Source organism: Phoca vitulina, unplaced genomic scaffold (genome assembly GCF_004348235.1).
Source record: "Phoca vitulina isolate PV1807 unplaced genomic scaffold, GSC_HSeal_1.0 scaffold3, whole genome shotgun sequence".
Lineage (NCBI taxonomy): Eukaryota > Metazoa > Chordata > Mammalia > Carnivora > Phocidae > Phoca > Phoca vitulina.
In genome coordinates this window covers 15,872,660-15,898,993 of record NW_022589706.1, presented here as the reverse complement: position 1 = coordinate 15,898,993, position 26,334 = coordinate 15,872,660, and the positions used below count along the sequence as shown (strand labels likewise).

Below are 26,334 nucleotides of genomic sequence, written 5' to 3'. Positions count from 1 at the left end.
TGGGAGCCCCAGGTGCTCCTTGGCTTATGGTAACATAGCTCCAATCCCTGCCTCTGTCTTCATATGGTCTTCCTTCTGTGTCTTCACATTGTCATCCCTCAGTGCATGTCTATGAGCAAATGTCCATCTTCTTGTAAGGACACCGGTCCTGTTGGATCAAGGCCCACCCCACGATCTCATCTTCACTTGACTACATCTGCAAAGACCCTATTTCTAAATAAATATTTGCAGGCACCAGGGGTTAGGACTCCCAACGTATCTTTTTAGAGAACACAATTCCGCCCATAACAGGATTATTTCACGGGATTCCAAGGAAATTGTTGAGACAATGAAATGATATACGGATGTGAAATGTCTTGGGGATTGGAAAGCATTTATGCAAAGGTGTGATAAAGAATTCAGCTGGGATTTGAGTTTGGTCCTTTCTGCTAACCTTTCGGCTACCCACAGAGCCGTTCACTATGGGGACTCAGAAGTCCAGTTTAGGGGTGTGAAGACAAATGAGGGGAAGAGTATAGAAAATGAGGTCAAGGACTCAAGGATGAAATTCCCTACCTTCGTAGGGTTGCCTGGGTTCCAAGTAAGGGAGGTGACCTCAAATACCCCATGTGCTAGCCCAGTCTTCCCAGGATAGGACCTGCAGGCAGATAATGCCTGTTCACTGAGGTCATAATTGAGTGAATGGAAATCACTGATTTACACTCAGCTGTATGTTTTTTATTATCATAGACTTGTAAGGTCACTTAATGAAGAAAAGCTTTAATAAGCACCAGGAAGACATTAAGCATTGCACTATTCAGAAGGCAGATATGGTTCCTGACCTCCCAGAGCATGGGTTCTAGAGGACACAGACTGCCATGTATGTATTTTACATGTTTTTTTTTTTTTTCCTTTCCCTTTTGGGAGGTTAGCACCAGAGAAGTGTTGCATTCTTAGGAACCACAAGTCTAATTTCCAATTCTGGGCTGAATAGTAATTTTTCCTGAAGGTTTGAATAAATCATCCAATCTGCTTCAGTTTCAACTATTTTCAGCATTTCTATTTTAATCATTAATTTTGGCTGCTTAGGACCCCGGAGACACTGAGCCCGTTTGTGACTTAATTTGGGATGGGAATGAGGCAGGAGGCAGAAGATGCGCTGAGAACCAAACAAGAGAAAATGGGCTTGAGCTACGGTCTGAAAGATTTGGGCCAGATGCAAGAACACTTTCTCGTTAGTGATAACTGCAATATTTGGTTTGTTCTAGCAAGGCAAATTATAGAATTTGCACAACTGTAATTTTGGTAAAGACAGGAGAGATTCTCACGTAAAGAAGATAGTTTAATTTTCATTCTGATTTGACCAAAAGGAGATGAGTCAGATGAACTATCCATTCACGTAAATCATAATACTCAAGATAATAAGAAGGGCACACAATCCATCCTGCTCCCCTTTTTGCTTTGAATGCCAGGGAGCTCAAAGCTAACAATACCGTTCAGTTATAAAAATAATATTAGCCTAGGGCACTGTTTCAGTTACCCATTGCGGTCAACAAACTACCCCTAAACTTAGTGGTTCAAAACAACAATTTATTTTTACCTTTCATGGTTCAGCGAGTTGACGGGACTCAGCTGGGCAGGTCTTGCTTGGGGAGTCTCAAGCAGTTTTAGTCAAACAGCGACAGGGTTGGAGTCATCTAAAGGCTTGACTGGGGTAAATGTTCAAGATGGTTTGCTCTTCACATGTCTGGCCCACATGATGGCCGGAATGGCTGGAGGCCAGCTGAGCATCTCTCTCCCTCCACATGGCTAGCTTGGACTTTCTCAGAGCATGCTGGTGGTCGCAATTGACAGGGCAGCTGGCTTCCCCCTCCATGGGAGAAATAGTGGGGGGAATACCCTCCCCACTCCAGGGTTATCATGGAAATGTCCTTCACGGGTGGGGTCATCTTTGGAGGCATGCCACCACAGGTATTTATAAACCTTTTTCTATTTTTCATAATTTTTAAAAAAGACTTATTTATTATTTTTTAGAGAGAGAGAGAGAGAATGGGTTGGGGGGCAGAGGGAGAGAGAAAAGAATCTCAAGGAGACTCCTTGCTGAGCACAGAACTTGACGCAGGACTCGATCCCACAACCCTGAGATCATGACCTGAGTCAAAATCAAGAGTCGGATGCTTAACCGACTGAGCCACCCAGGCGCCCCTCTATTTTTCATAATCTTATAAGGGATTAATCTTTCTTTGTGAGCCGTTTTTGGAAGTAGACAAGTGTGAATAATACACAAAGAGTACTTTATTCTTGTCTAGGGCTTGACAAGCTGCCATGTGCCCTCACCCATGCTCCTTTGATGGCCTTCCCAATGCCACATCAATGATCAGATTGGTGACTTTATCCCCAATTTAACAGAGGTGGAGACTGAGGTTCAAAAAGGATTTGTGACCTGCCCCAAATAACATAGCTAGGAAGTGGTGGGATGGCCCTGGACAGATGCTTTGACACGATAGTGTGTGTCCTCAAGCTCCACAAGGCCCTGACGGACACTTAAGCTTCAAACCCAGGTATGACTCTGCACTCCCCCCCCCCACTTCAGGACACCTGCAGCTTCTCCACCACCCGTTGTCACAGGAGGAGTGGAGCGTAGTGGTGGAAGCTGGAGTCCTTGAGCAAAGCTGCCTGAAACCAAACCGGCTTGGCCACCTCATGACCGTGGACCTGGGGTCTTTCAAAGGACTCCGTTCCTTCTTCTGTAGAATGAGGCTGCTTCTGCCCCTGACATGAGGATTGAATGAATTAATGCCTCAAAGCAACACTTGATAAGAACTTTAAAAAGAAATCTCCCAGGGGCGCCTGGGTGGCTCAATCGGTTAAGCGTCTGCCTTCGGCTTAGGTCATGATCCCAGGGTCCAGGGATCGAGCCCCCCATCAGTGGGAAGCCTGCTTCTCTCTCTGCCGGCTGCCCCCCACTTGTGCTCTCTCTCTCTCTCTTTGACAAACAAATAAATAAAATCTTAAAAAAAAAGAAAGAAAGAAAGAAAGAAATCTCCAGCCAAAACTGTAGAGATAAGTAGCTATTAAGAGAACCCTGGTCTGGCTTCCTCTTCTCTAGGCTATTCTCAATTTTATATGGACCTTACTAAGTATCCATACATATACAGCTGATCTTGACATTTCATTTTACTTGATATTGTTTATTACCAGATAGACTAAAAGCCCTCAGTCGATGTTAATGCCTGCCTAAGGATCGTGATGTCAGCTGCAGGATGCAGTTATAAAATACTCTCAGGACTTGTAGACACCACCCGGTTGCCCAAGGTCTCACAGGTACTCTCTTTCCTCAACTATTTACACTCTCTCTCCCTAGGTGCCTAGTCGATATCCCTCCTGGCTCTCTCTCCCGAGTGGATCTGCACATTCACACCCAACTTCCCTCCACCTCTCCTTTTCACACACATGTTCTTCTCAACACGCTCACCCAAAGAGATCTTTCCAACTACGGACACATGCCCTTGACCTTCTGCATCCCAGGGTCCTTCCTTGCTTAGACCCTCGGTAAACAGATTTTTCTGTGCTTACTGAGCCTAAAATATACCCCTACCATCCCAGATCCCCCAAGGATGGTAGTTTTTGCAGCCACGCCCAGTGGGGCAGGGCGCAGACCTATATATGAGTGAGGAGGCTCTGGATACCCGGCTGCCCCTTCCGGGCTCACAGGCTCTCCACCAGTGGTCTGAGGGGGCCAGGGAGTGGACTTCCCCTCTTTCCGGGCCTGGTGGCAGCACAAACAGCCAGGATGCAGTCCAGGACACTTGTGATAGCTACTCCTTAAGGGGGCAGATGCTCCTGACTTGAGAGGAGGCTTGGCTAAGAGAAGCTGCCTGCTTTTTCCCAGCTCAGGGTCGGGGGAGAATTGAGCTGAATAGGCACCTATTCAGAAGGGCAATGAGCCAAAAATAACTGGGAGCAACAGCATTTCATCTGACAGGCCCAGAAATAGAGCTCATTTCAGAGCACACCAAGGCTACAGAGTGGGTGATTCTGAGACCTTCAGCATTCCCACAGAAATGCGTGGAAAAAGTCCCAGCTCACACAAGCACTTCCAACTCCCCTTTGCACAACTTCTCAAAGCAAGGGTCCCATGGCCCCCAAGAAAGGAGTCTGCAGAGTCACAGAGACTTGAGGCTCAAAAGATTGGGTCTGGGGACCAGGAGATGAGGATGGTATCTGGTGGAATGTCCTAAGGAAGGAAGGAACAGGAAGTAACTGGTAAATACGGAGGATTCAAAAAAGGAAGAACAGAGATAGGAACAGATTTAGGGAAGCCCAAAGCCTAGGCTTTCTCAATTTTTCATGAGAAAAATGGAAGTACTGAATGCTGAAAAAGGGTTTTTTGTTTTTTGGTTTTTTTTTGCTGGATCCTGAAGGTCATCCTTGGCAGAAAAAAGGCCATGGTTTTCCAATGCGGATGGGCAGCGTGTTGCCTGACAGCAATCTTCTCTTCTGTTTGTGTTTTCTTCTCTTCTATGTTGATGGAAAAGGCAAATGTCACAGTTCATTTATCTTTATTCCGCATATCTGAAGTTGCAGAAAGGAATGGAGGGAGTGGTAGTATACCGAATTCCAGAGAACCAAAAGCCGGGTGCTAACGGGAAGGAGACGGAGAAGATGACACTGAATAGAGAAGGAAAAAAGGCAGGGAGGTAATAAGGGGGCAAGAAGGAAAGGAAGGATGGAAAGAAAAAAAAAATGAAAAAGGAAGATGATGAAGTCGATTTATTGAGTGACTAGGGCTAAGAACTTTCTATGTACAAGGCATGGGGGCAGTGCCCAGGGCTGATTAAGAAACAACCCCTGCTTTCAAGCAGCTTTCAACCCACTTGAGGAGAATTGGCCAACAAACCGACTAGAATAGGAAGCAGGATTAGCCAGTTGCCTCATGAGGTTGCAGGCGAGAGAGAAAGGACCGGTTGCTTTTTGACCTGAGGTCATGAGGGAAGGCTCTCCAGAGCTGGTGGTATTTGCCTGGGCCCCAAAGGTTTATGTAGGAGGGCAGTGGGCAGAAGGAGATTTCCTCACTCCTATGTAGTGCCCTCCGTGCCCTCTCTTGTAATTCAGAGATCAGGTGTCTCTGCATGGCCAGATCTCTCTACCCGAGACATCCTCGGGACCTAGAAATGTGGTTTCCAAGGGCCCGTGCATGGACTGTGACAGCCCGAAGTTAAGTTTCTACTGGTCCACAGCAAAATAAGACAATGACCCATCAGGAGTTTTTCCACAAACAAATTATATTCAGTTTAAAGGACTTTTGTTTTATTATGATAGTAGGTCCTTCCTAGTTTTTTGATGATAAAAATACCCTGTCTTTTAGACGAAATAATGTTGATAAAAGACAGCATATTGGGGCGGGGAGTTGTTTGTTTTAAGTATTTTTACTTGGCAAATGAATAGTTGGCCAACTGCATTGGTCCCTGAGATTTTACAGATTTTATTTTTTTTAAAGATTATTTATTTATTTATTTATTATTTATTTATTTGAGAGAGAGCATGAGCAGGGGGGAGGGGCAGAGGGAGAGGGATAAGCAGACTCCCCAGTGAGCGCAGAGCCCGATGCAGGACTCGACCCCAGGACCCTGGGATCATGACCTGAGCCGAAGGCAGAGGCTTAACCGACTGAGCCACCCAGGCGCCCGATTTTACAGATTTTAAACCATTTCAGTGTCTAAGAACTACTGGCCTCGGATGCCATTCTGTGTCCATTGAGGCAAGTGCATTCAGTGAAGGTTGTTCTTTTTCCCTGGCGACCCTGAACCGACCCCTCCAGGCCTCTGGTCGCTCCTCCCCGTCAGCCTTGTGGAGGGCGGCTGCTGTCCTCTTCGGGGACTGTGTCCTGTTCCGTGGAGTCGCTCTCTCACTGTCTCTCAGAGTGATGGGACACACGGATGCACATGAAGGCAGATAAATACAGCCCCCAGGCACCTTCACAGTTAGGTGGAGCATGAACACTTAATTCAAACCAATAAATTGTAAAGGCGGGAAACAATGATATTTTCAAATGAACGGTCTTCTTCTGTGATCAGACCACACCCTTCAAATTACTGATACAGACAGCTGGAGAGGAAGCAAGGGCAAAAACTGATTCTGGCTTCTGGACCGAAATGTCACAGACCGCTGTGGATAGAAATCCTGAACTTCTCTCTTTCTGCCCCTCTCCAGTCCGGAATTGATCAGTCAATCCCGCCACCCCCTGCCCTGGGCCACACAGCAACCTGAACACCCCTTTCCGAGGACCAAGCTGTGTTACGGTTAGTGTTCTGCACGCCTGCCCCTCCTCCCGGAAAGGGATGCCTGCTCACCTTTGGATTCGGGAGCCTTGGGGGGTGCCTGACTCACAGGAGGAGGCCAAGAGAAGCCGAGTGAGTCAGAGATTTGATATACGAGGTTAAAAACAGCCCAGGGCCCTATGGGGTGTCTCCACAGCGACTACAGTCAGGGAAATTCAAACTCACAGCCTTCTAAAACTTCAATTCCATGAATCCTGATTACAAACAACCTGAGGAAACCATTTCGTTCCCTGAAGACCAATGGAGTCTGTGGGCAATGAAGGGGGAGAGAACTCCAGAGAAGCCCAGGAAGACAGGTGGAAATTCCAGAAATATTGTGAAGCCCCATCTTCTGAAACTGGCCAACAATTTTCCTTCCACATACATTAAAATGTATAGTTTATACTCTGACCTGACTAAAAAAAAAAAAAAAAGGATATATATATATATATATATGTGTGTGTGTGTGTGTATATATATATATATATATGGACACAATCTGGGACAAAGCCACCAAACCTTTCATCCCCTTGGACACCCAATAGACTAAATGATTTTCCACATCACACAGGAGAATTTTAAGTGCTTTGGGTTTATGGAAGTGGGACAGGGTGCTGGAGACATCTGCCAAACAAAGAAACCCTCAGATGCTTTAATGGGGTGCCTACTGGATGATATGGGAGAAGAATGACCCTTTCTATAAGCCAGGGGATCTGGAAATGGGGTCTTCGGACCAGCAGCAGCAGCCCCTGGAAACATGCTGGAAAGGCAGCTTTTCAAGCCTCACCCGGGGGCCAACTGAAGCTGAGATTCTAGTGGGGTTGTCCAGCAATGTGTGTTTTCATAAGTCCTCCCAGCGGTTCGGATGCAGGCTGAACTTTGAGAACCACTGATAGAAGGCATTACCTTGCGGTGAGTGACTCGCAGCCAAGAGCCGGACCCAGGGCCACAGCCCTCAGGTGACCTAAAAAAAGAAAGGGATGACTCAGCTGAGCTGCTGAGTGTGGCGGGGCCTGTACTGAGATGGCTGAGGGCATATCCGGGCATGACCCCCGGGCACCCCATCTTTACTGCCAGCTTCCCCCGCTGCCTGTTTGGACTTGACCTTCAGCGGTGGCACGTCCACACGGCAAGGGCTGGGCGAGGGCCGTATCCTTCCTCTCTCCCAACTGTTATTAGTCGCAATACGCACAAATCCACCAGTGCCAAAGGGAAGCTTTCGAGAACTTTCGAAGGTGGGCTAACTGTTTCAGAGCAGCAGCTAGGGGCCCAAGCAGTTGTCTGAACTGCCCCACGCTTCCCAGAGCACCAGGTGGCCGCAAGCTGGAGGTCTCACGGTCCGGCCGCGCCCCTCGGCCTGGCGGCTGAACCCCTATCCGCGAACAGCCAGTCCCAACCTGGGTCCCCAAGACGGAGGGTGGGCCTGATTTATTTTTTAAAAAGTGTTTGTGCACTTCACGAGCCTCACCCTTTCATTCAGGGCTTGGTCCAATTGCATTGACCTAATTAATTCATTTTCTTTTCGGTCCCAAGTGGAAGCCGGGGCACAGGGCTGCAAATCCAATGCAAACCCGCTTTGGGCGCCAATACTCTGGACAATTAAAACAAAGAGCGGCGGCAGCGGCGGCGACAGCGGCGGCCGCACCGCACAAAACCCTTGGGAAACATCCAGAACGTGCCGCGTACCAGCCGGCAGGGCGGGGCGCAACCTGGGTTAAAAACGTGCCCGCAGGGAGGCGGCCCCACCCCTGCAGGTGGACAGGTGGAGGTCGGCAGGGGTCAAAATCCGTCCTTAAAGAGCCAGAAGCTGGGCCGCTGCGTGGCGCAACTGCAGGGGGCACACTCGCCCCGCGCCCAGCGGGAATGGCGCCCTCGCCCAAAAAGCAACGAAACAAAACCCATTGCACCGGCGGGAACTGGGCTGCGGGACCCGCAGGAGGAGTGGGTGGGAGCGGGAGAAGGCGGGAGGGGCGACTGGAACGAGAAGCGGAAGGAGGGGAGGGAAGGAAAAGACGGGGAGAAAAGGCAGAAAGTGGAAGAAAGAGGGGGTGAGGAAAAGAAAGGCGCGAGTGGGAGACGGGGGAGAGAGAAAAGGGGGAACGGAGGGAGGGGAGAGAGGGCTCGCGGACAGGAAGGGCGCCGAAGGGGGGGCGGGGGAGGAGAGCGAAGAAAGGGAAAAGGGGGGGCGGGCCGGGAGCCGAGGGAACCGGGCGGGGGGCGGCGGCCAGGGGGCGGGACCGGGGTCAGTCCTCACCTGCGGGGGCCGCCCCGGGAGGTGGCAGCCGGGGTCGGGGTGGGGGGGCAGCCGCGGGGAGGCGGGCTGGGCGGCGAGGCAGAGGGGAGGGAGGGGACGGGCACTGGGAGGCGGGGAGGAGCCGGCGCTCGGCTGGGGCTGCGGGGGCGGCGACGGCGGGAGCGGCAGTGGCGGCGGCGGCAGGTGGCCCCGCGCGCGGCGGCCGGCCCGGCCGGGGGCGGGCGGGAAGGTGGCGCCTCGGGCGGGGGCCGGTCCCTGCACCAGGTGACCTGCTCCGGCCCGGATCCGGGCGGCCTCGCTATGCAGCGGCGCGGCGCGGGGCTCGGGTGGCCGCGGCAGCAGCAGCAACAACCCCCGCCGCCCGCGGTCGGTCCCCGGGCCGCAGCCATGGCCCCCCCGAGCGGCGGCGTCCCCCCGGGCCTCGGCGGCCGCCCTGCCTGCGCGCTGCTCCTGTTCTGCTACCTGGTGAGCGCCGGACCCTGCCCGGGTCCTCCCCACCCTCCGCGCGGGGCCCCGGGGACGCGGGCGGGGGCGGCCGGGGACCTCCGCCTCGCCGGGCGGTACGGCGCTGCTAGTTTGCTCGCTTCCTGGCCGCTGCGCCCCGGGCGCGCCGGCACCTGGGATGGGGACCCGGGGCGCCGGGAGGGGTGCGTGGACCGGACTTGCGGCGCGGCGCTCTCGCTCGTGTCCGTCCCTCTGCCCCCGAGACGCGCTCCAGACCCGGCTGAGGTGCCCCCTCGAGACCCCCTCCGGTCCCCCGCTCCACCTGGAGCCTCGCCAGCCGCGTTTCCTCCCCGCCAGCCGCGCGCGGCTCTCCAGCCCCCTCCCTCCCGGTCCTGGGCTTCCCTCACAGTCTCGCAGCTCCTTGCCTTCCCGTGCCCAACTTCGCCTCTCTCTCTCTCTCTCTCTCTCTCTGTCTCTCTCTCTCTCCCTCTCTCTTGGCGAACGCCGCCCGCCTCGAACCTCCGTTTAGTTTCCGCCGGGTCCTCATGGCCCGGACCGTTTTCTGCCAACGCACCCGCGACGAGCCCTCGCGTTTCCAGCGCTCTTCAACTCCTCCGTGGTCACTCCAGCCAAGTTGCGGATGCCAGAAAGAAACCGAGTTCTTTGTAACACGCTTACAGCCAGAGTGGTGACTTTAGCTGCGTCTTGAACATTGTGATTTCAGAGAATACGCTTGGCTTAGGCACGTCAGTTTACCATTTGCACTCTTCTTGGCTTCGGTTTCAGTTATCAACTAAATGGCAGTAACCTATTTTTCAAAACCAGCTCACTTAAAATACCAGAATAATTTAAACCCTCAGAACAAGGTGGGGGAATATTCCTCAATTCCTCTGATGGCCTTCTTTCTCCTGCTTTGAATTCTCCTAAACAATAGTAAATTTAACCCAAGGCGACACCCTTCCTGTCCGGCCTACCTTATGTTCCAGGATCTTACAGAAAGCTTGGGTTATCTCGCCATATATTACTGTAAATAAGTGAAATCGAAAATGCTGAATCATGAAACTGATGTAATAGGAAATTCACAGAATGCTTAAAATTGAGCAGTGTCATTGTCCAGTATTGTTCTCATTTATATGGTATCGCCATTATTTGGAGTCTTTCTTCGTAGAGGCTAAAAACTGCTTAGGAGACATTGTCAGGCATTAGGATTTGATTCCAAGGAAATTGCCACCCAGCCCAAGTTTCTTTTAACACTCTTTACTTCTCAGCTGTTGCATTTCTTGAAGCAAGAGGGTGTAAAAATGCAAATTGTAATTCTGCTTTAGCGTCTACCTGTTGAGCAATCCATGCTTTTCCTCCTATTTTAAAGTTAACTAGTACCAAATTTCGTGGTTGGATTTACTTACTCTGAAGAGGTTGTCAGTTAACATGCATGGGTGTTTTTTTTTTTTCCTTTTCACCCAAGACGTATTATTATTTAATATTTATGCCACAGGGTTACAGCCCTCAGGCTCATAAATATAACTGCCAAAACAAATGACAGGGTTTCCGTTTAAACAGATGATCCCTGTCCACAAGGCACTGTTACCCACAGAGGCAGAAATGATGTAGTAGAATAGTGTGTGGAACATTAACGTACAGGTGGTCTGGAAAGTTCCATGCGGAAATCCGAAGACCTGGCAAGGAGAGACCACTTCTTGACAGTTCTGAGAAATCGGAGTAACAGGAGAAAGCTTAAAGGCCTGGTGGTCTACGGGAACAGAGGCAGATGAGGGAGCAAGTAGAAAAGTTCTGTTGGGACCAAGGGGGATTTAAGGGACCAGGTCACAGAGAGGGGACAGAGATGCTGTGCACAGAGTAGAGTTAGAGAGTGAAGTGGTGAGGTCAGGGCTCTGAAGAGAGAGATTTATAGAAAATACTGTAATGTGGGAACTAACCAGAGCACGGCTGAGTGTCTTGGCAGATGGGGAAGGGTTGGATTTTGGAACCATCGTGAAGAGGGAAATGTCAGTGCTTCCTGACTCTGTGTGTTTCCTTCAGATGGGCTTCAGATAGCCTACTGTACAGGAAAGGCTTGGTAAGCAAGCAAACCATTTTGCAACTGAACGAGACTCTTTTGTCAAGTCCAGGAGAGCAAAAGTGTGATTCGGAAGATGGGCTTCACCTTTTGTTCTAAAGGTCTAGCCATTTCTGTAGGATTCTGCTCTAGAGGTATGTGCTATCTGAGCCTCTGGTGAAAGGTGAGGCTTCCTGACCTTGGAGAAATTCACTGTGCAAGGTGGGGAACATCTGCCGGAAGCATGAGATACAGAAAACGACAGAGGGAAAAAAAGACATAATTGTGTCCATTCTCCTCATCAAGGAATACTGCCTTAGAGGAAGTGATTGGTCAGGGGAGGCGAGGCGGGTGGGTGGAGAGTAGATGTGGAGCAGAATAGCTAGGCAGGATCTCAGGAACATGGAGACCCTAGAGGGAGAAAGCTATCCCATAATTTGGAAAACATAAATAATAATGATAGTTTGCATTGTACTAAGTTGTTTATATGCATTATCCAGTATTTTTTTAAAGATTTATTTATTTGAGAGAGAGCACGCGTGAGCAGGGGGAGAGGCAGAGGGACAGGGAGAGAATCCTCAAGCAGACTCCCCACTGAACGTGGAGCCCTATGCGGGGCTCGACGTGGGGCTCGATCCTAGGACCCTGAGATCATAACCTGAGCCGAAATCAAGAGTCGGACCCTTAACCCACTGAGCCAACCCGTCGCCCCTGCATTCTCCAGTGTTAATTTTAACGACAACCTTGTGAAGTAGGAGCTGTTATGATCCTCATTCGGATGAGGTAACTAAGACTCAGAGAGGTTAAGTAAGTTGCCCTGGGCCACACAGGTAGTCCAAGATAGAAACCCAAGTCTGTCTACTTCCAGAAACCCAGTTCTTAGGCTTGCTAACTTACTGCTTTCTGCATTTTGCTGCTTTGTGTTCCTTCCTCTCATACATAGATGCGTGGGTCATTAGCAAAGCTCTTACAATTAGCAGCCACTGTGCAATTGGCCAGGATGTGAGGTCATGTCTAAAGTAGCCTAAAATATACAAAGCAGGAAGCACAGGCCACAGAATAGAAGCAGGATGTTAACGAGAAAAAAAAAAAAGAATAGGTGACACCAGAAAATATTTGCCACGGAGAGCTAAAAGATAGGGTCTCTCTCTGGTCCAGAGGCAGCAGGTGGAGGTTAGCACTTAGCATCTGTACGAATGTGTGCCCAGGTGTAGAGCGAGTGTGCCTTGGAAAGCATTCCAAAGCCCAGTTGTCTGTGATTTGGGGGCCGATTCCCACTCTGTGCGATCCCCCCCTATGTGCTTGTTCGCAAGGACTGGAGGTTGAGAGTGGTTTTCTGAACAGATGCCTTTAAGCCCCTGCCCTCGTGGGAGCGTGCTTCCCGGAGCCAGGGTCCTGAGGCAGCGGGCGCCTCTCCCCCCCACTGGCTGGGACAGAGTAGGCTTCAGTGGCAGCCCAAGAACAGTACTGTGACTGTACCTAGGATACTGCCAAAGCATGAATAATTGCGACGAGGCCTGAAGATAAGTCACGGAACGATGCCAAGCAGATTTCTGAAAAGATGATCCCCCGTTGCAGCGGCTGCCAGAAAATTCTAAGGTCACCAGAGGTCGAGAGGCAGAGAGCCTCCTCAGAGAGGGTGAGGGCCTGGAAAAGAAAAGGTAACAGAATCGCTTCCGCTGAGGTCCCTGGTGCCGAGTGGTGTGGTCTGGGCTGGACTTGCCAACAGAGCCCCTTGCCATTCTCGTACGTCATTACCTCGTACCTTCCTCCAGACTTGGCCAGACCAGCTGAGGCTGTCCCAGCCCCATCTGTGACGGTGGCACTTGTGGAAGGCATTTCTGTCCTTTCCGAACGCTGGTCTCGAATGTATAATTTTTTCTTCAGTGAGAAAAACACATCTCACAATGGCTGGTATTGATGTCAGCTGTAGAGCTGAAATATTCAGAGTGGACATTTGCACTCGTTAGACAACCGGAGGACAAAGCCATAAATGGGCTTTAGTGGCACAGATGTATGTGGGAATGGTTAGCAGATCTCTGGTGGCTGTGACAGAATTCTCCATCAGTGGCCACAGACCGTCGGTTAACCCTCTAGTAGTAGTCCTGAACTCCTTACTCTGTCTGACACAGGACCTAGGAAAATCAAAACAAGGTATGGAGACTCTCCATTATCTCGCTTGTGCAAGAGCGAAAATGGATATTTGAAATACAGAGCTCACCTTCAAACTTCACGTCAGCCAATAGAAGCCACAGTCACCCTGACCAGAGCTCCTAAAATGCCCCAAGCCATGGTGTTTGCCTCTTGCTTTCTATACCTTCTATTCCTCTTGGCAAAAGTGTGGGAGTCATGAATTGGCTGAAGGAAGCAGGTGGAGGAAAGGTAGACAAGGCATAAAGAACCCAGGCAGTTCACAAAGATGGATAGACTCGAGTAGACCATAAATAGCCTCAAGTGAATTCAGTTACCCTGTTTATTGGCTCACCCTATTCCCCCCCCCCCCCCCCGAGAAGGGACCCGAGGGGCAGGAGGATTGCTGAGGAGATTCTGCTTTGGCTGCTCTTATTTGTCTGACATCCTCATCCAAAGAAGGACTTAACTGAGTTGGGGAGTTGGCTCAATGCGGTGTGTAGGTTTGTGGGTCAGATAATGTCTACCCTCCCCAGGTACAAGGTGTAAGGACCTGGTAGGATCTTAGCTCCCATCCCCCCCTCCCTCCTGCACATTCAAGATGAGAGTGAACAAAGTCTCAGCTTTCCCCCACCTGTGGCCAGAAAGTGGGACAGGTGTAGAGGTCAGTTGGTGAGTCGAGGGCCTCATTTTGGGCGTTTCTGGAAGGCAAGAGGGACAGATAGGAATTTGAATTTTGGTTCTGTTTTTGAGGAGCTGGTTGACCTTGGACAAGTGACTCCCCCTCTCTGAATCCGTTCCATTTTCTCTGCTGTGTCCCTCCCAGAGCTGTTGTGAAGATTAGATTTGAAGGGAGACGTTCTATGAAGTTCTTTTTGAGAGGATGAGGTTAGAAGTGAGTGAGAAGAGGGACTTGCCGCATCTGTCCCAATGCCCAGCTCATAGTTATTCAATGAAATGAAACCAAACCAAACCTTGGTTACCCTCATGATTTAAGTTAAAAAGAAATAGCATGTCAAACAGTATTAAAGAGAGGAGGGGAGCCAGTACAACTAGGAGTATTGCTCACTGTCTTGATGGTGTTTCTCTAGCCAGCTCTCAGGTTTGGGAAGGCATATTGGTCAACTGTGAAGTATTGCCCAAGACACATCTCGATTTTGGAGTCCATACTGACATCACTGCCCATTCTGCTTAATTGCATGCTTTGTTGACATAAACAGGATTTTTGCTTATTTCTAGTCAGCAGAAATTGGAAAAGTAGACCTCTTAAGCCAATACAGTGACTTTTTGACCTATGGAAAGTTTGATCCAGCCAGTTTGGAGAGAAAGCACTCATGAGCAAGGTTTCCTTAGGTGACTGTTGGGGTGGAATGGGCAGGAATGAGAAAAACAGACATTCAGTAATTGTTTGCATATTACATGAACCCACCACATACACGTGTTAGTGTAAAATTTCCCATGACAAGACGTGAATGATTTAAGATGCTTCAATCTCTCGGTCCCTTCCTTAAATAGCAAGTTGTCCATATAGAGGAAAGAGCCTAGTTTTCTCAGCTTTTTGGAACGGGGGGGGGTTATTTGAATAGAATTTCTTCTTACTGATTTTGCTTTAAGGCATCAGATGCAGTCATCCTAAAAGAAGCTTAGACAGAATTGATAGATTTTTTTTTTTTCCATCCAGAAGATACATAAATGCATCTCGACTCCCAGTCTGAATTGAACACATTTTGATCTCCAGTTTGGGGTCTTTTCTCATGAACACAACATCAACTGACCCATTTCTTTCTTTAAAAAAATTTATAATACATACACAATTAGACAAATGTGAGGGAATCTGTTCTGAGAGTGTGTGTGACATTGTCAAATTGGACTTTGATTAAGGCTTACTTCTGGTGTAAACAGATGTTTGAGGGCTCGGGCATCTTTCAGAGCCCAGCTCCATTGTGTGCAGAGCAGATCAGTAGCTTCCGAGGTGGAACATCTATGTGGTTGTCTAAATAGCGTATGAGGGGCACAGAAATGCCACCACTCACCCCCCAAATCTTGCTCATAGCTGCAGTGCATTTGAGCTTTGCTTTTAAGGCATTATTTCCCCCAGACTGGCATAGAAATGTAGATATGTGACATTACTGTAGTCCTTTTTCATTATCACATTAACACGGATGAACTTGCCAGACGAACAGGAGTCCAACAGGGGGTAGAGGGATAGGACATTTAAAACATTTAATTCGTATTTTTGCTGTGGAGAAATGGAAAGTTCTAGAAGATAGTGCGGTTGTCTGAAAGGTCTGGAGGGAGTTGATAGCTGAGAGAAGTCCACCCTAAATGGGTAAGGTAGGTTCCAGAACGCCACCTTCCCTGACCTCACAGTCCCCACGTCAGCTGTGACCCCCCAGGGGCCCAAGGAAAAGCCAAAGGGTAAGGGTTCTTCCAAAGGAGATTAATGAGGCTGGATGGAAAAAGAGAAGTGGAGAGGATCTCCATCACAAAAGGACTTGTGAATATCGGAAAAGGGTGGCGGGGACTTCAGAATTGGATCAACTCCTCCGGTTTATATGCAGGTGCCCCTGGGAGCTGTGACCTGAGGCGGACCACAGAGGCTCCTGGCAGAGAGGCTCCTGCCCAGGATTTTACTTCAGCAGGAAACACTTAACCAAAATCCTACTGTGTGCCAAGTTCTATTTGAGAAGCCAGGGACATAACAATGAATAGGACATGGACTCTGACCTCATAATTTCTAAGCCAAGGAACGACTAGGTAATTTTTCACTTCCGTTAATGCAGCCTGGCATGTGAAAATGCCTATGAAGGTCGGACACGTGTCATGCCGGTAGCTGGAACTCTTCGAGTTAATTGCCTTATTTTCCTGGCAGGAGACAGCTCATAACCACACACATGACTTGAGCCAGGAAATCAGCTTCAGCTTAATCAATATTTAGAGTGTGATGTGTTGCTAATCAGTGTTGGTTTTGTACATAACAGAGTCAGCCCTACTCATGGCATAACCGCTGCCCACTGGGTCCCCTCCAATCCACAAGATGCCAGCTTCCTACACTGCATAGGTGTCCAAAAGACTGAAGACCGCCGTGCCTTCTTGAGGGATTTAGACCATGCCCCTAAAGCCACCTAGGGTGATTTTGAGGTCCCCTTTGGGGCCAGCACACCCCCATCATATTGCCCATCCCTGACAGTGTTCCTTTCCTGTACTCATGCTTCTCCCACTTCTCAAGTTCATCTTACTCAGTCCATGAGATTTTTCTGCACCCAGCCTCGTGCTAACTTCTCATCCCACCTAGGTCTCTACTGAAAGAAACAATAGCAAGATGTCAACGCCGCCACCAAGGAACCTTAGCAAAATAACAAATCAAGCGCCATCAATCACACATCTATGAAATTATGCCTAATTGGGTTATTCATCTCATTTCTCCCATAGGATCATTCCTTTGGAAAGCATATTTTCTGTCATGTTGTGTTTTCCAAACCTCTAAATCTAGAATAAAAGCTCGATAATCTCGAACAGTAGTCAGCAAGCTGTGGCCCATGGGCGCAACCAGCTGCCTGTTTTTGCAAACAGAGTTGAGCTGGACCACAGCCGTGCTCCTTCGCTTACGAGCTTAGTTGTCTGTGGCCGCTTTCTCGATACCACAGCAGAGCTAAGTAGTTCTTCACGGACATCAAGTGGCCTGCAAAACCTAAAATACTTACAATATGGCCCTTTTTTACAGGAAAAGTCTGCTAACTTCAAATCCAGAGTAGCACCATCCAGTTGTCAGACATATAACGTAAGCTACAAATACGAGCCACGTGTGTACTTTCAGATTTTCTCATAGCTGCATTTAAAAAGTAACAGGTGAAATTAATTTTAGTAATATATTTTATTTAACTCGCCCTATCTCAATATGATCATTTCAACATGTAATCGGGATAAGAAATATTAATGAGATAGTTTGCATTTTTAAAAAAATTGTCTTTGGAATCCAGTGTATATTGTACACGCACAGTAATTTGGACCAGCCCCATTACCAGCGCTTCATAGGACTCGTGGCTTCTGTATCAGATAGCACCCACCTAGAACCTGTAAACCTTGGATTTACTTTTCCTGCACTTGAGGCTTTGAAGTAGGTGAAAATAAAATAATCTCCATCTGCATGTATAGAGATTTCCTTTAAAGCCGAATTTTGATGGAACGGCTGGAGGGAGAACACGGTCAGGTGTCCTATACCTTCTTCGTTCTCATCTGTCACCGCTGATCTCGGCAATGATGAGCCTGATGTCATGGGTCGTCAAGTGAAGCTGAAACCAGCTTCAGCACGCTGTGCTTCTTAATGTGGGAAAGTGGACTGATGCATGTTTAGCACTAAGAAGTAAAGTAATGAACATTACTACTAACTGCACTTTGCAGTGAAATCATATAACCTTTACCCCAGAACTCTGTTTAAAAGAAGTATTAACTTGGAGTTCTAGCGTCAGTGATAAAAACATGATTTAAAAAAAATACTGAAGGGGCACCTGGGTGCCTCAGTCGTTAAGCGTCTGCCTTTGGCTCAGGTCGTGATCCCAGGGTCCTGGGATTGAGCCCTGCATCCGGCTCCCTGCTTGGGGGGGGGAGGCCTGCTTCTCCCTCTCCCACTCCTCCTGCTTGTGTTCCCTCTCTCGCTATGTCTCTCTCTGTCAAATAAATAAATAAAAATCTTTAAAAAAAATTATTTTTTTAAAAATTGAAGTGGGAGAAAAGGGCTGGGTTTTTTTTTAAGTTATACGTAAAAAGAACGAGGAAGAGGTTTTAAGTCATTCTTGGAGAAAGAACACCAGGTGATACTCAGTATATCACAGCATGTCCTGGACTCTGCTCTCTGTTGCCTCATTAACTGGGCAAATGTGGAATTGAGTGATGGTGGGCATGAGGGGCAGTTGGAATGAGGGGTGCCCACCTCTCTGTCTTCGGCTGGCCTCCGCGGGGGGCTCATCGACTGGATTCGCATCTTGAGAAGGGGGCCGCATGTTGGCACATCTGGCTGAATGAACAAACCGCCGCTTGTGGACAAATGCTGGGGCTATCTCTATTCACAAGAAAGCAGAATTCCGCCTGGCCAACTGTTTATAGTCTCGCTGTTGTGTGCTGCGGGCTGGAGAACGTGGGAGAGGGAGTGAAAGCAAGGGGCTGGGCTCCTGGGCTTGCCTCTGGAAAGCCACCAGCTGGGTGATGTCGGAGGACATCCCCTCTCAGTGATCATTGCCTTGTTGGAAGAATGGGGTGGGCTGGCTCATCACCAAGGGCTCGTCCGCCCTTAGAGTAGCTACTTCTAATTATAAGATTATTTTTATGTTTGTTTTCCCCCCTGTAATTTGGAAGTATAAATGAGAGCATGAAACAATTAAGCCTCTCACTGCGGGGGCAGACAACTTGGACGTACCCACTCTTTACATATTTCTTCCCACAGTTTTCCCATGACTAATCAAAAGCAATGGCCAGCCCTTCTCACTCCGCCACTTGGAGAAGCTACATTTTTTTTATTTTCATCTTTAGGACAGTTGCTTTTCTCTCCATCCCCTGCTCTCCCCCCCCAGCTCCGTTTTTTTTTTTTTTCAATATTCATGTAGTACAAAATCCAAAAGATAAATAAGGATATATAGCACACGTCTCTCTCTTAGCCTGTCTCTTGGTCACCTCATCCTTCTCCATGTGAGCAACCAATGCTATGTGTATTCAAGCGAATGTGTATCTATTTTCTTAAAAAAAACCTCAAATGGTACTTCTGAACCTTGTTTAAAAAAAAAAAACTTCAAACTTTGGAGCCCACTTCATTGTCTGTCCATGAAGCTCTTCCTTGTTTTAATAGCTATCTAGCACTCCAGGAGTGGATGTCCTATCAGTTACTGAACCAGCTCGGTCTTGATGGGCATTTAGTTCTGCATCCTTTGCTGTTACAAACAGTGCTGGAGTGCAAGCCCGTACATACGTCGTTTTGCACAAATTTGAGTATATGGGTAGGATAAAATCCTAGAGGAGGAATTATTGGACCGGAGGGTGGGTGCAGTTATATTTTTGATGGATTCTGCGTGACTGCCATCCACAGAGATCACTTTCCCCAGCAGGACATAAGAGGCCAGTCCAACCAGGACAGAGTGTTATCGGACTTTCTGATCTCTGTGAACCTAGTAAGTTCAAACATCTCTTCAGTGTGGTTTCAACTTGCCTTTCTCTGACTATCAGTGGGAATTTACTTATTGATGAACTCTGTCGTTTGCTCATTTTTCTTGATTGTCAGCTTTGTTTCTAATTGACGATCAGTGCTTTCAAATAGAAACACTGTTCCCTTTTCCAGAAACTTTCATTGATTCTTCACTGTCGGTGGAATCAAAGTCCACATTCCTTGGGCTGGAGGATTCAGTGTCCTTCAGAGCTAGGACCCTGCCTTTTTTTTTTTTTTCCAACCTCATATCCTCATGTCTTTTTGTGTCTTTACCCCTGTTCTGTTCTCTGGTCAAACCAATCTGCCCTCTCTCCAGTACATCTGTGTTGCCCCTGCTTAAGCTATTCACACCACTTGTATGGTCTTCCCTATGCCTCTCTACCTAAAGAACTTCTCTTCCCCCCTCCCAGCCCAGCTGAAATATCATTCCTTCCATGAAGGCTATTCTAGACGACCCCCGGTAGAATGACCCTCACCTGGGACTGTACTCCTTTAGGACTTGCTTATAGTTTGACTGGAGCCCTGATCACGTCCTGCCTGGTGTTACTGCTCTTTGTAAACATAATTCCCTGATACCCAGCTTTGTGTCTCAGCCCCTTCTGCGTCTCCTACAACCCTCAGCCAAAAGTGAAGAAAGGGGTCCTTATATCTTCCTTCTTTGGAAAACTGACCTTTTTCTTTAAACTTGTAAAAATATTCACAGTATAAAATTTACCATATTCACTACTTCTAAGTGTACAGTTTAGGGACGTTAAGTACATTCATATTGTGGAACCATCACCACATACATCTCCAGAATTCTTTTCCTCTTGTAAAACTGCAACTCTGTGCCCGTTAAACAATAAGTCCCCATGATCACTCCCCCCCCCCAACCCCGATCCCTGGCAACCACCATCCTCCCTTCTGTTTCTATGCATCTGACTGCTCCAGGTTCTTCATATAAGTAGAATCATACAGTATTTATTCCTTGTGCCTGGCTTATTTCACTCAGCATAATGCCCTCAAAGTTCTTCCATCTTGTAGCATGCGTCAGACTTCCTTTTCTTTTTAAGGCTGAATAATATTCCGTTGTGTGTATATATCACATTTTGTGTATCCTTTTATTCATTGAGGTCATTTCTACCTCTTGACTATTGTGAATAATGCTGCTGTGAACATGGGTGTATGTCTATGAACGTATCTCTTCGAGTCCCTGTTTTCAACTATTTGGGGCTTATAGCCAGAAGTGGAATTGCTGGATCATGTGGTAATTCTAGGTTTAATTTTTTGAGGAGATGCTGTCCTGTTTCCCTCAGTGGCCACACCATTTTACATTCCCACCAGCAATGCACAAAGAGTCCAGTTTCTCTACCTCCTCTCCAACGCTTGTTATTTTTGTTTTGTTTTTGTTTTTGGATAATAGCCATGCTAATGGGTGTGAAGTGGTCCAAAGTAACCTTTTCGCTATTGTGTTTTGGATGCCTGAATCACAAAGTTATATTTAGAAGAACTCTTGTGTCATATGCTGAAAACATTGCCTTGATCTCATGACCAACTTCCAAGATTTCTTCAGCAAGGAATGTCCGTTTTAAGAGGTCTTCGTATTTAAAGAACTAGAGAAATAACACACACAGCTAAAATCTTTCTTGGCCCATGTAGCACCGTCCATGGTGAAAGAATCAGACAACACAGTCTGTTGTCCAAGCTGCCTGTGTGTGACTTGGAGCAGTGGAAACCTCCTGCTGGTCCATCCGTCATGCGTGCTTGTCCTGGCTCGGAATTTACGGGAGAAAAAAGGGGCCAGGTTGGCATCCCTGTCATGTCCCCTCTCGGGTGCACTTTGAACTCTTCCCCCACCCTTTGATTTGGCTGCATCTGATCGCCATTTGAAGTCAGGACAATGCTTTGGAAAGGTCTGAGCCTGGCTCATCTCCTTTTCACGCTAAGGCAGGCTCACCGCTCCTGGATTTGTTGCGAACTAGCTCCTCCATTTGGAAACCAACTCTGGAATGATTGCCACGTAGCTTTGAAAGTCCCATTTTGATCAGCAGATGCTACTGAGTCTGGGGAGAGAGTTAAATGTGGCCTAATCTTCATTTGTGTGTGTGTGTTGGTTTTTCTCTAATTGTTGGGGAGTGGTTTTGCCATCTTTTATGTCCCACATTCAGTGCTTTCTGTAGATGGATTTTTTTATCCCCGGAAAATGATTCACATATCTGTTAATGTGATGATTTTTAAACTTTCTGTCCTTCTTTCTTCCTTTCTTTTTTTTTTTTTCCCCTCTTCAGAACATCATGCCGTCTTTGGGCAGGCAGACTTCCCTGACGACGTCGGTGACCCCCAAAGCTGAGCACAGCGTGGCTTACAAAGACTTTATTTATTTCACTGTCTTTGAAGGGAATGTCCGCAATGTTTCTGAAGTCTCGGTTGAGTATTTATGCTCTCAGCCTTGTGTTGTCAATCTGGAAGCCGTTGTTTCATCTGAGTTCAGAAGTAGCATCCCTGTGTACAAAAAGAGGTGGAAGAACGAGAAGCATCTTCACACCAGCAGGACACAAATAGTACATGTGAAATTTCCAAGCATCATGGTTTATAGAGATGATTATTTCATCAGACACTCCATTGCAGTATCCGCGGTGATACTACGCGCCTGGATTACTCACAAATACAGTGGCGGAGACTTGAATGTTAAATGGGAGGAAAATTTGCTACATGCTGTAGCGAAGAATTATACTCTGCTGAAGACGGTCCCACCTTTCGAACGCCCTTTCAAAGATCATCAAGTGTGCCTTGAGTGGAACATGGATTATATTTGGAACCTTCGAGCAAACAAGATACCCCAGTGTCCTCTTGAAAGTGGTAGGTCATTTGCCTTGCAAGGAACCTAATGCTCATTTCTTCAGATAGCCTGTATCACGAGAGAATGGCAGGAGAAGGTTCTTACTCTGGCAGTGGGGGAGGTGGGGAAAATGACGGGCACACCGAGCCTGTAGTTTAGGACTTTGGGGAGGAAGCGGGGGGGCGGGGAGTAAAAAGGTGAAGAGAGAAGAAATAGTAGGAGAGAATAGACTGCACTGGAGAGTCACAGAGATCATGGAGGGACCTGGAGGGGTTTGGGTCTGAAGTTGGAAAGGAGTGTTAATGCCACCGAAGCAGACACGGGGAAAATCTTCCTCCCTCTCTCCCTTCATGAGTCCTTCGAGTATCAGTTACGTTTAAGTGGAGTGTTTTATCCAGGAGGGGGTGAGGACCTCAAGAGGAGACTTGCTGCCAAAGGTGGTATCACACAGTAGGTTTCAGCCCAGAGCCCCTGGGTTCAACTCCTGATTCTGCCACTTTCTGCCTATGTACTCTTGGAATTCTGGGAGCCTCGGTTTTCTTATCTGTAAAATGGGCATGATAAATAACAACTCCCTCAGAGCCGTGTTGTGAAAATTAAATGAGATGTAATTTGCTTAACGCATAATCAGCACTCGGCAAAAAATAGCCATGATGATGATAGAGCCCAAACTCTGCACCATATCCTAAAAGCCACATGGTTACAGCCTCCGAAGGACCCACACAGGAGGTCCCCATGACCTTCTGTAAGCACTGGGGTTGGAGGTATGTGGCTTGTGCACTCTTAGTTCTCTCCATTGGTATGAGGGGCACATTCCTGTGTGGATGCTGAGCGCCTGCCAGCTCTTCTGGTCGTCCTGCAGTGGGGAGGTAACCTGGGCGTGCTCCCAGGCACTCACCCGGAATCTGACAGTGTTTCCTCAGATGTAGCCCTGGGACCTGCTGTGACAGAATCACGCAGGGCTCTCGTTGTCAATGCAGATTCCCAGGCCCCATCCATATCCTACTCAGTCAGGACCTGTGGAGTGCAGGGCCCTGAAATCAGCACTTCAAACACACTCCCATGACCCTGATGCATCTTAAAGCTCCAGACCTCCGGAGCAGCGGCAGAGCTGGTGGGATTTGGATCTAGGGTAACTGTGACCCAACCCCCATGGGCCTGTGACAGCAGACCCTTCCTCGGGAGGCGCCTGACCCCTCCTGGTCTTTAAGAGGACTGCTTTGGGGCAAGATGACTTAAGAACACTGAGAAAACAGTGGCGACGAGTATTTCCTGAGACCACCCCAAAACAGCCTTGTATATAACGGACACTTCAAGGATCTGTTTAACCAGAGTGGTTTGAGTGGTCAGACGCCACTTGCCGTAGAACGAATACATGTGGCATTACAAAAAAAACAAAAAACAAAAAACTCTTTATTTTGAAATAATTATAGATTTGCAAGAAGTTGCAAAGATGGGAGAGAGTCCTGTGTATCCTTCCCCCGGCTTCCCCCAAGTGGTGAGGTCTTTCATAACTGTAGCGCACTAGCAAGACCACAAAAGTGACGTTGATCTAGTACTGTTGAATTAGACGGCAGACCTTATTCAGAATTCACCAGTGTTTACATGCACTTTTGTGTGTGCGTAGGTCTATGCACTCTTATCCTGCGTTTGGTCTGAATAGCCTTGTGCTGTGGCTGGCCTGTGTGGGGCTTTAAATACAGAGCTGGAGAGGGAGGAGGCAGGTTCCTTTTCTGTGTGTATGTGAGTTGGGGGTAGGACGGGGTGGGCCGGTCGAGCTGCCTGCGTTCTGATGATCGGTGTGCATCCCTCTTCCAGGCAGAGCCCCATGCTAGCGTCTTTCTGGAATGCCTTCCACGGGGAGACCTAATTTATTAAGGAGAAGGAAGTATGAAGCACATAGAGCCAGTTTTGATTTGCCTTCGATTTTGTCAAGGTGTAATGATTCCATTTCATGTGTGGCAAATCACATATTTCTCACTGAAGAATGACTAAATTGCAAGCTGGAAGTTTTCAAATGAAGTTGTTTATGAACTGGCTGAGGCCTTAGGGCGCCCGCACATAGTCTTAAAACGTGAACTACCTCTCCTTTCTTTTGTTTTTCCTTCCCATATTCACTGAGCTTCAGAATAGCTCAGTGGGATTTTTTTTCTCCCCACCTTCTTCCGAGCATTACTTTTGGGGTGAGAACCAAACTAATAAAAGCATAATGCAGAGGAAAGCCTTTTCTAATCATTAAAGTCACCAAAAAATGGGGAGTGGGGTGCTCCACGCACTCTCAAAGCCAGCTCTGTTTGCGTGGCTGCGATATGTTCACCAAAAGGGGGAACACTTCCTCTCCCTCTCTTTGAAAGAGGAATCAAAAGAGAGTGTGCAGCCGCCCCATGGAAAATGTCCACGACCTTTGTTCTTGATACGGCTGTGTGATGGAAGGGGGCCAGGCCTCTGGCTTGCTCTTAGCAGGGGCTTCTTTACTTGGCTCTTGATGAACAGGAGTCAAGTCACAACAACAAGCTGGCATAAGGGAGCCGAGGGGGCGCCTTTCATGCCCGGTCCCCTTGCAGTCTGCAGCCAGCGCCGGTGTGGGGTGTGGGGGAACGTTTTCTGTGTCAAGTGCCTCATGTCCTACGAGGGCTCGATGTCTGAACTGAAGTACCCTCTGACTTGCTTTCATTTTCTTTTTCCTTTATAAAGAGAGAGAGAGAGCCCAAGTCCCCATGCACAGGGCTGTTCCGTGAGTATGGTTAGAGGGCCTCTCCACCAAAGGCTTAGCTTAGGCCCCCAAGGTGACGGCTGCGTGCACCCGGACATAGTCCTCCTGGACTGCTCCTCCTGCCTGTCCTCCCGGGAGAGGTCAGCGGGTCCCGTGGCCTCCATCTCCAGACGACGTTGCATATTTAGTCCTACTCACCGCTTTGCCCTCATTCCCCACAGGGCAGCCAGTGCGGGCAGGCGGTTCCTCCCACTGCGGTGAGGACGAGTGCCCCCACGACCCTTCCCGTGGCCTGTGCCAGGGGTCCCTGTCCTCTTCCTGTTCCTGTCCCCCATCCTGCCGCATCTCCTGCCATGCGCCCCCTTGTCCACCGGCTCCAGCCACACGGGCCTGCCGGCTTCTCCTGGAGCCGACCAAGTTCATTCTCCCTTCGGGACACTTACGTGACTGCCCCCTTCCCCTCCACGGCTTGCCGCCTTATGTCATGCCTCTGTGCTAGTGTCATCTCAGGAGAGGCGGCTTCCTTGCCCACTTTATCTCGGACGGCAGCCCCACCCCTGCCACTCCCACCCCGTTGTCATTTGTCTTTATTCTCCTGCGCAGCCTCATCGTCCCCAGACATTGTAATTAAATATGCGTCAGGGCTTTTTTGCCGGATACGCGTGTCTCTGGACCAGTACGCAAGCTCCGTGATGCCAGGGTCCTGCCTTGTTTTGTGCGGTGCCCACCACCACAGCCCCTAGCGCACAGCAGGCGTGCGGTGACCATTTGTGAATTGAGTGATGAATGCTCTTAGCCAAGGGGCAAGGACCTTTTTCTCATAGGCCTGTGTGTGACCATAATGCGGTGACATCCTCACGTAGCTGTGTTGCCACATCGGGGAGTACACAGGGGTAGGGGTGGCTGTGTGCCTTCCCGAGGTTCTCACACACCGCAGCTGCCCGGGGAAGAGCCCGTCTGGGCTGTGCTGGTTACGGATGCAATCTCTTGGTCCGTGATTCTCCTTTGCAACCACACACGAGCCCACCTTTGCTCTGCCCTCGTAGTTTGAGTCTGGGATTCCCCATCCCCTGCCTTGACTGAATCAATTCCTTTTACAGGGAATAGCCCTCCCCACTGCCCACCAGAACCTGCTCCCCACTGCAACCCCACGTGGCAAAATCATACCCATATTTCGGTAGCTGGCTCAAATTTCCACTCCTCCCCTGCCCACCCCCCCGAAGCCCTTTCCTTTCCTTTTTCCTTTCCTTTCCTTTCCTTTCCTTTCCTTTCCTTTTTCCTTTCCTTTCCTTTCGTTTCCTTTTTCCTATCCTTTCCTTTCCTTTTTCCTATCCTTTCCTTTCCTTTTTCCTTTCCTTTTCCCTTTCCTTTCCTTTCCTTTTTCCTTTCCTTTCCTTTCCTTTCCTTTCCTTTCCTTTCCTTTCCTT

The 26,334-nt window shown here is 48.6% G+C and overlaps 1 protein-coding gene across 1 annotated transcript in view; it reads left to right on the top strand.

Annotated features, from left to right (window-relative positions):
- The first annotated feature begins 8,831 nt into the window (after positions 1 to 8,831).
- SEL1L3 (SEL1L family member 3) overlaps positions 8,832 to 26,334 on the top strand; it is a 98,536-nt gene continuing 81,033 nt past the window's right edge. The window contains exons 1-2 of the mRNA XM_032400123.1: positions 8,832 to 9,018; positions 21,644 to 22,214. Coding sequence (XP_032256014.1) covers positions 8,854 to 9,018; positions 21,644 to 22,214 — 736 coding nt within the window. The 5' untranslated portion in view covers positions 8,832 to 8,853. The remainder of the gene's footprint in view (positions 9,019 to 21,643; positions 22,215 to 26,334) is intronic.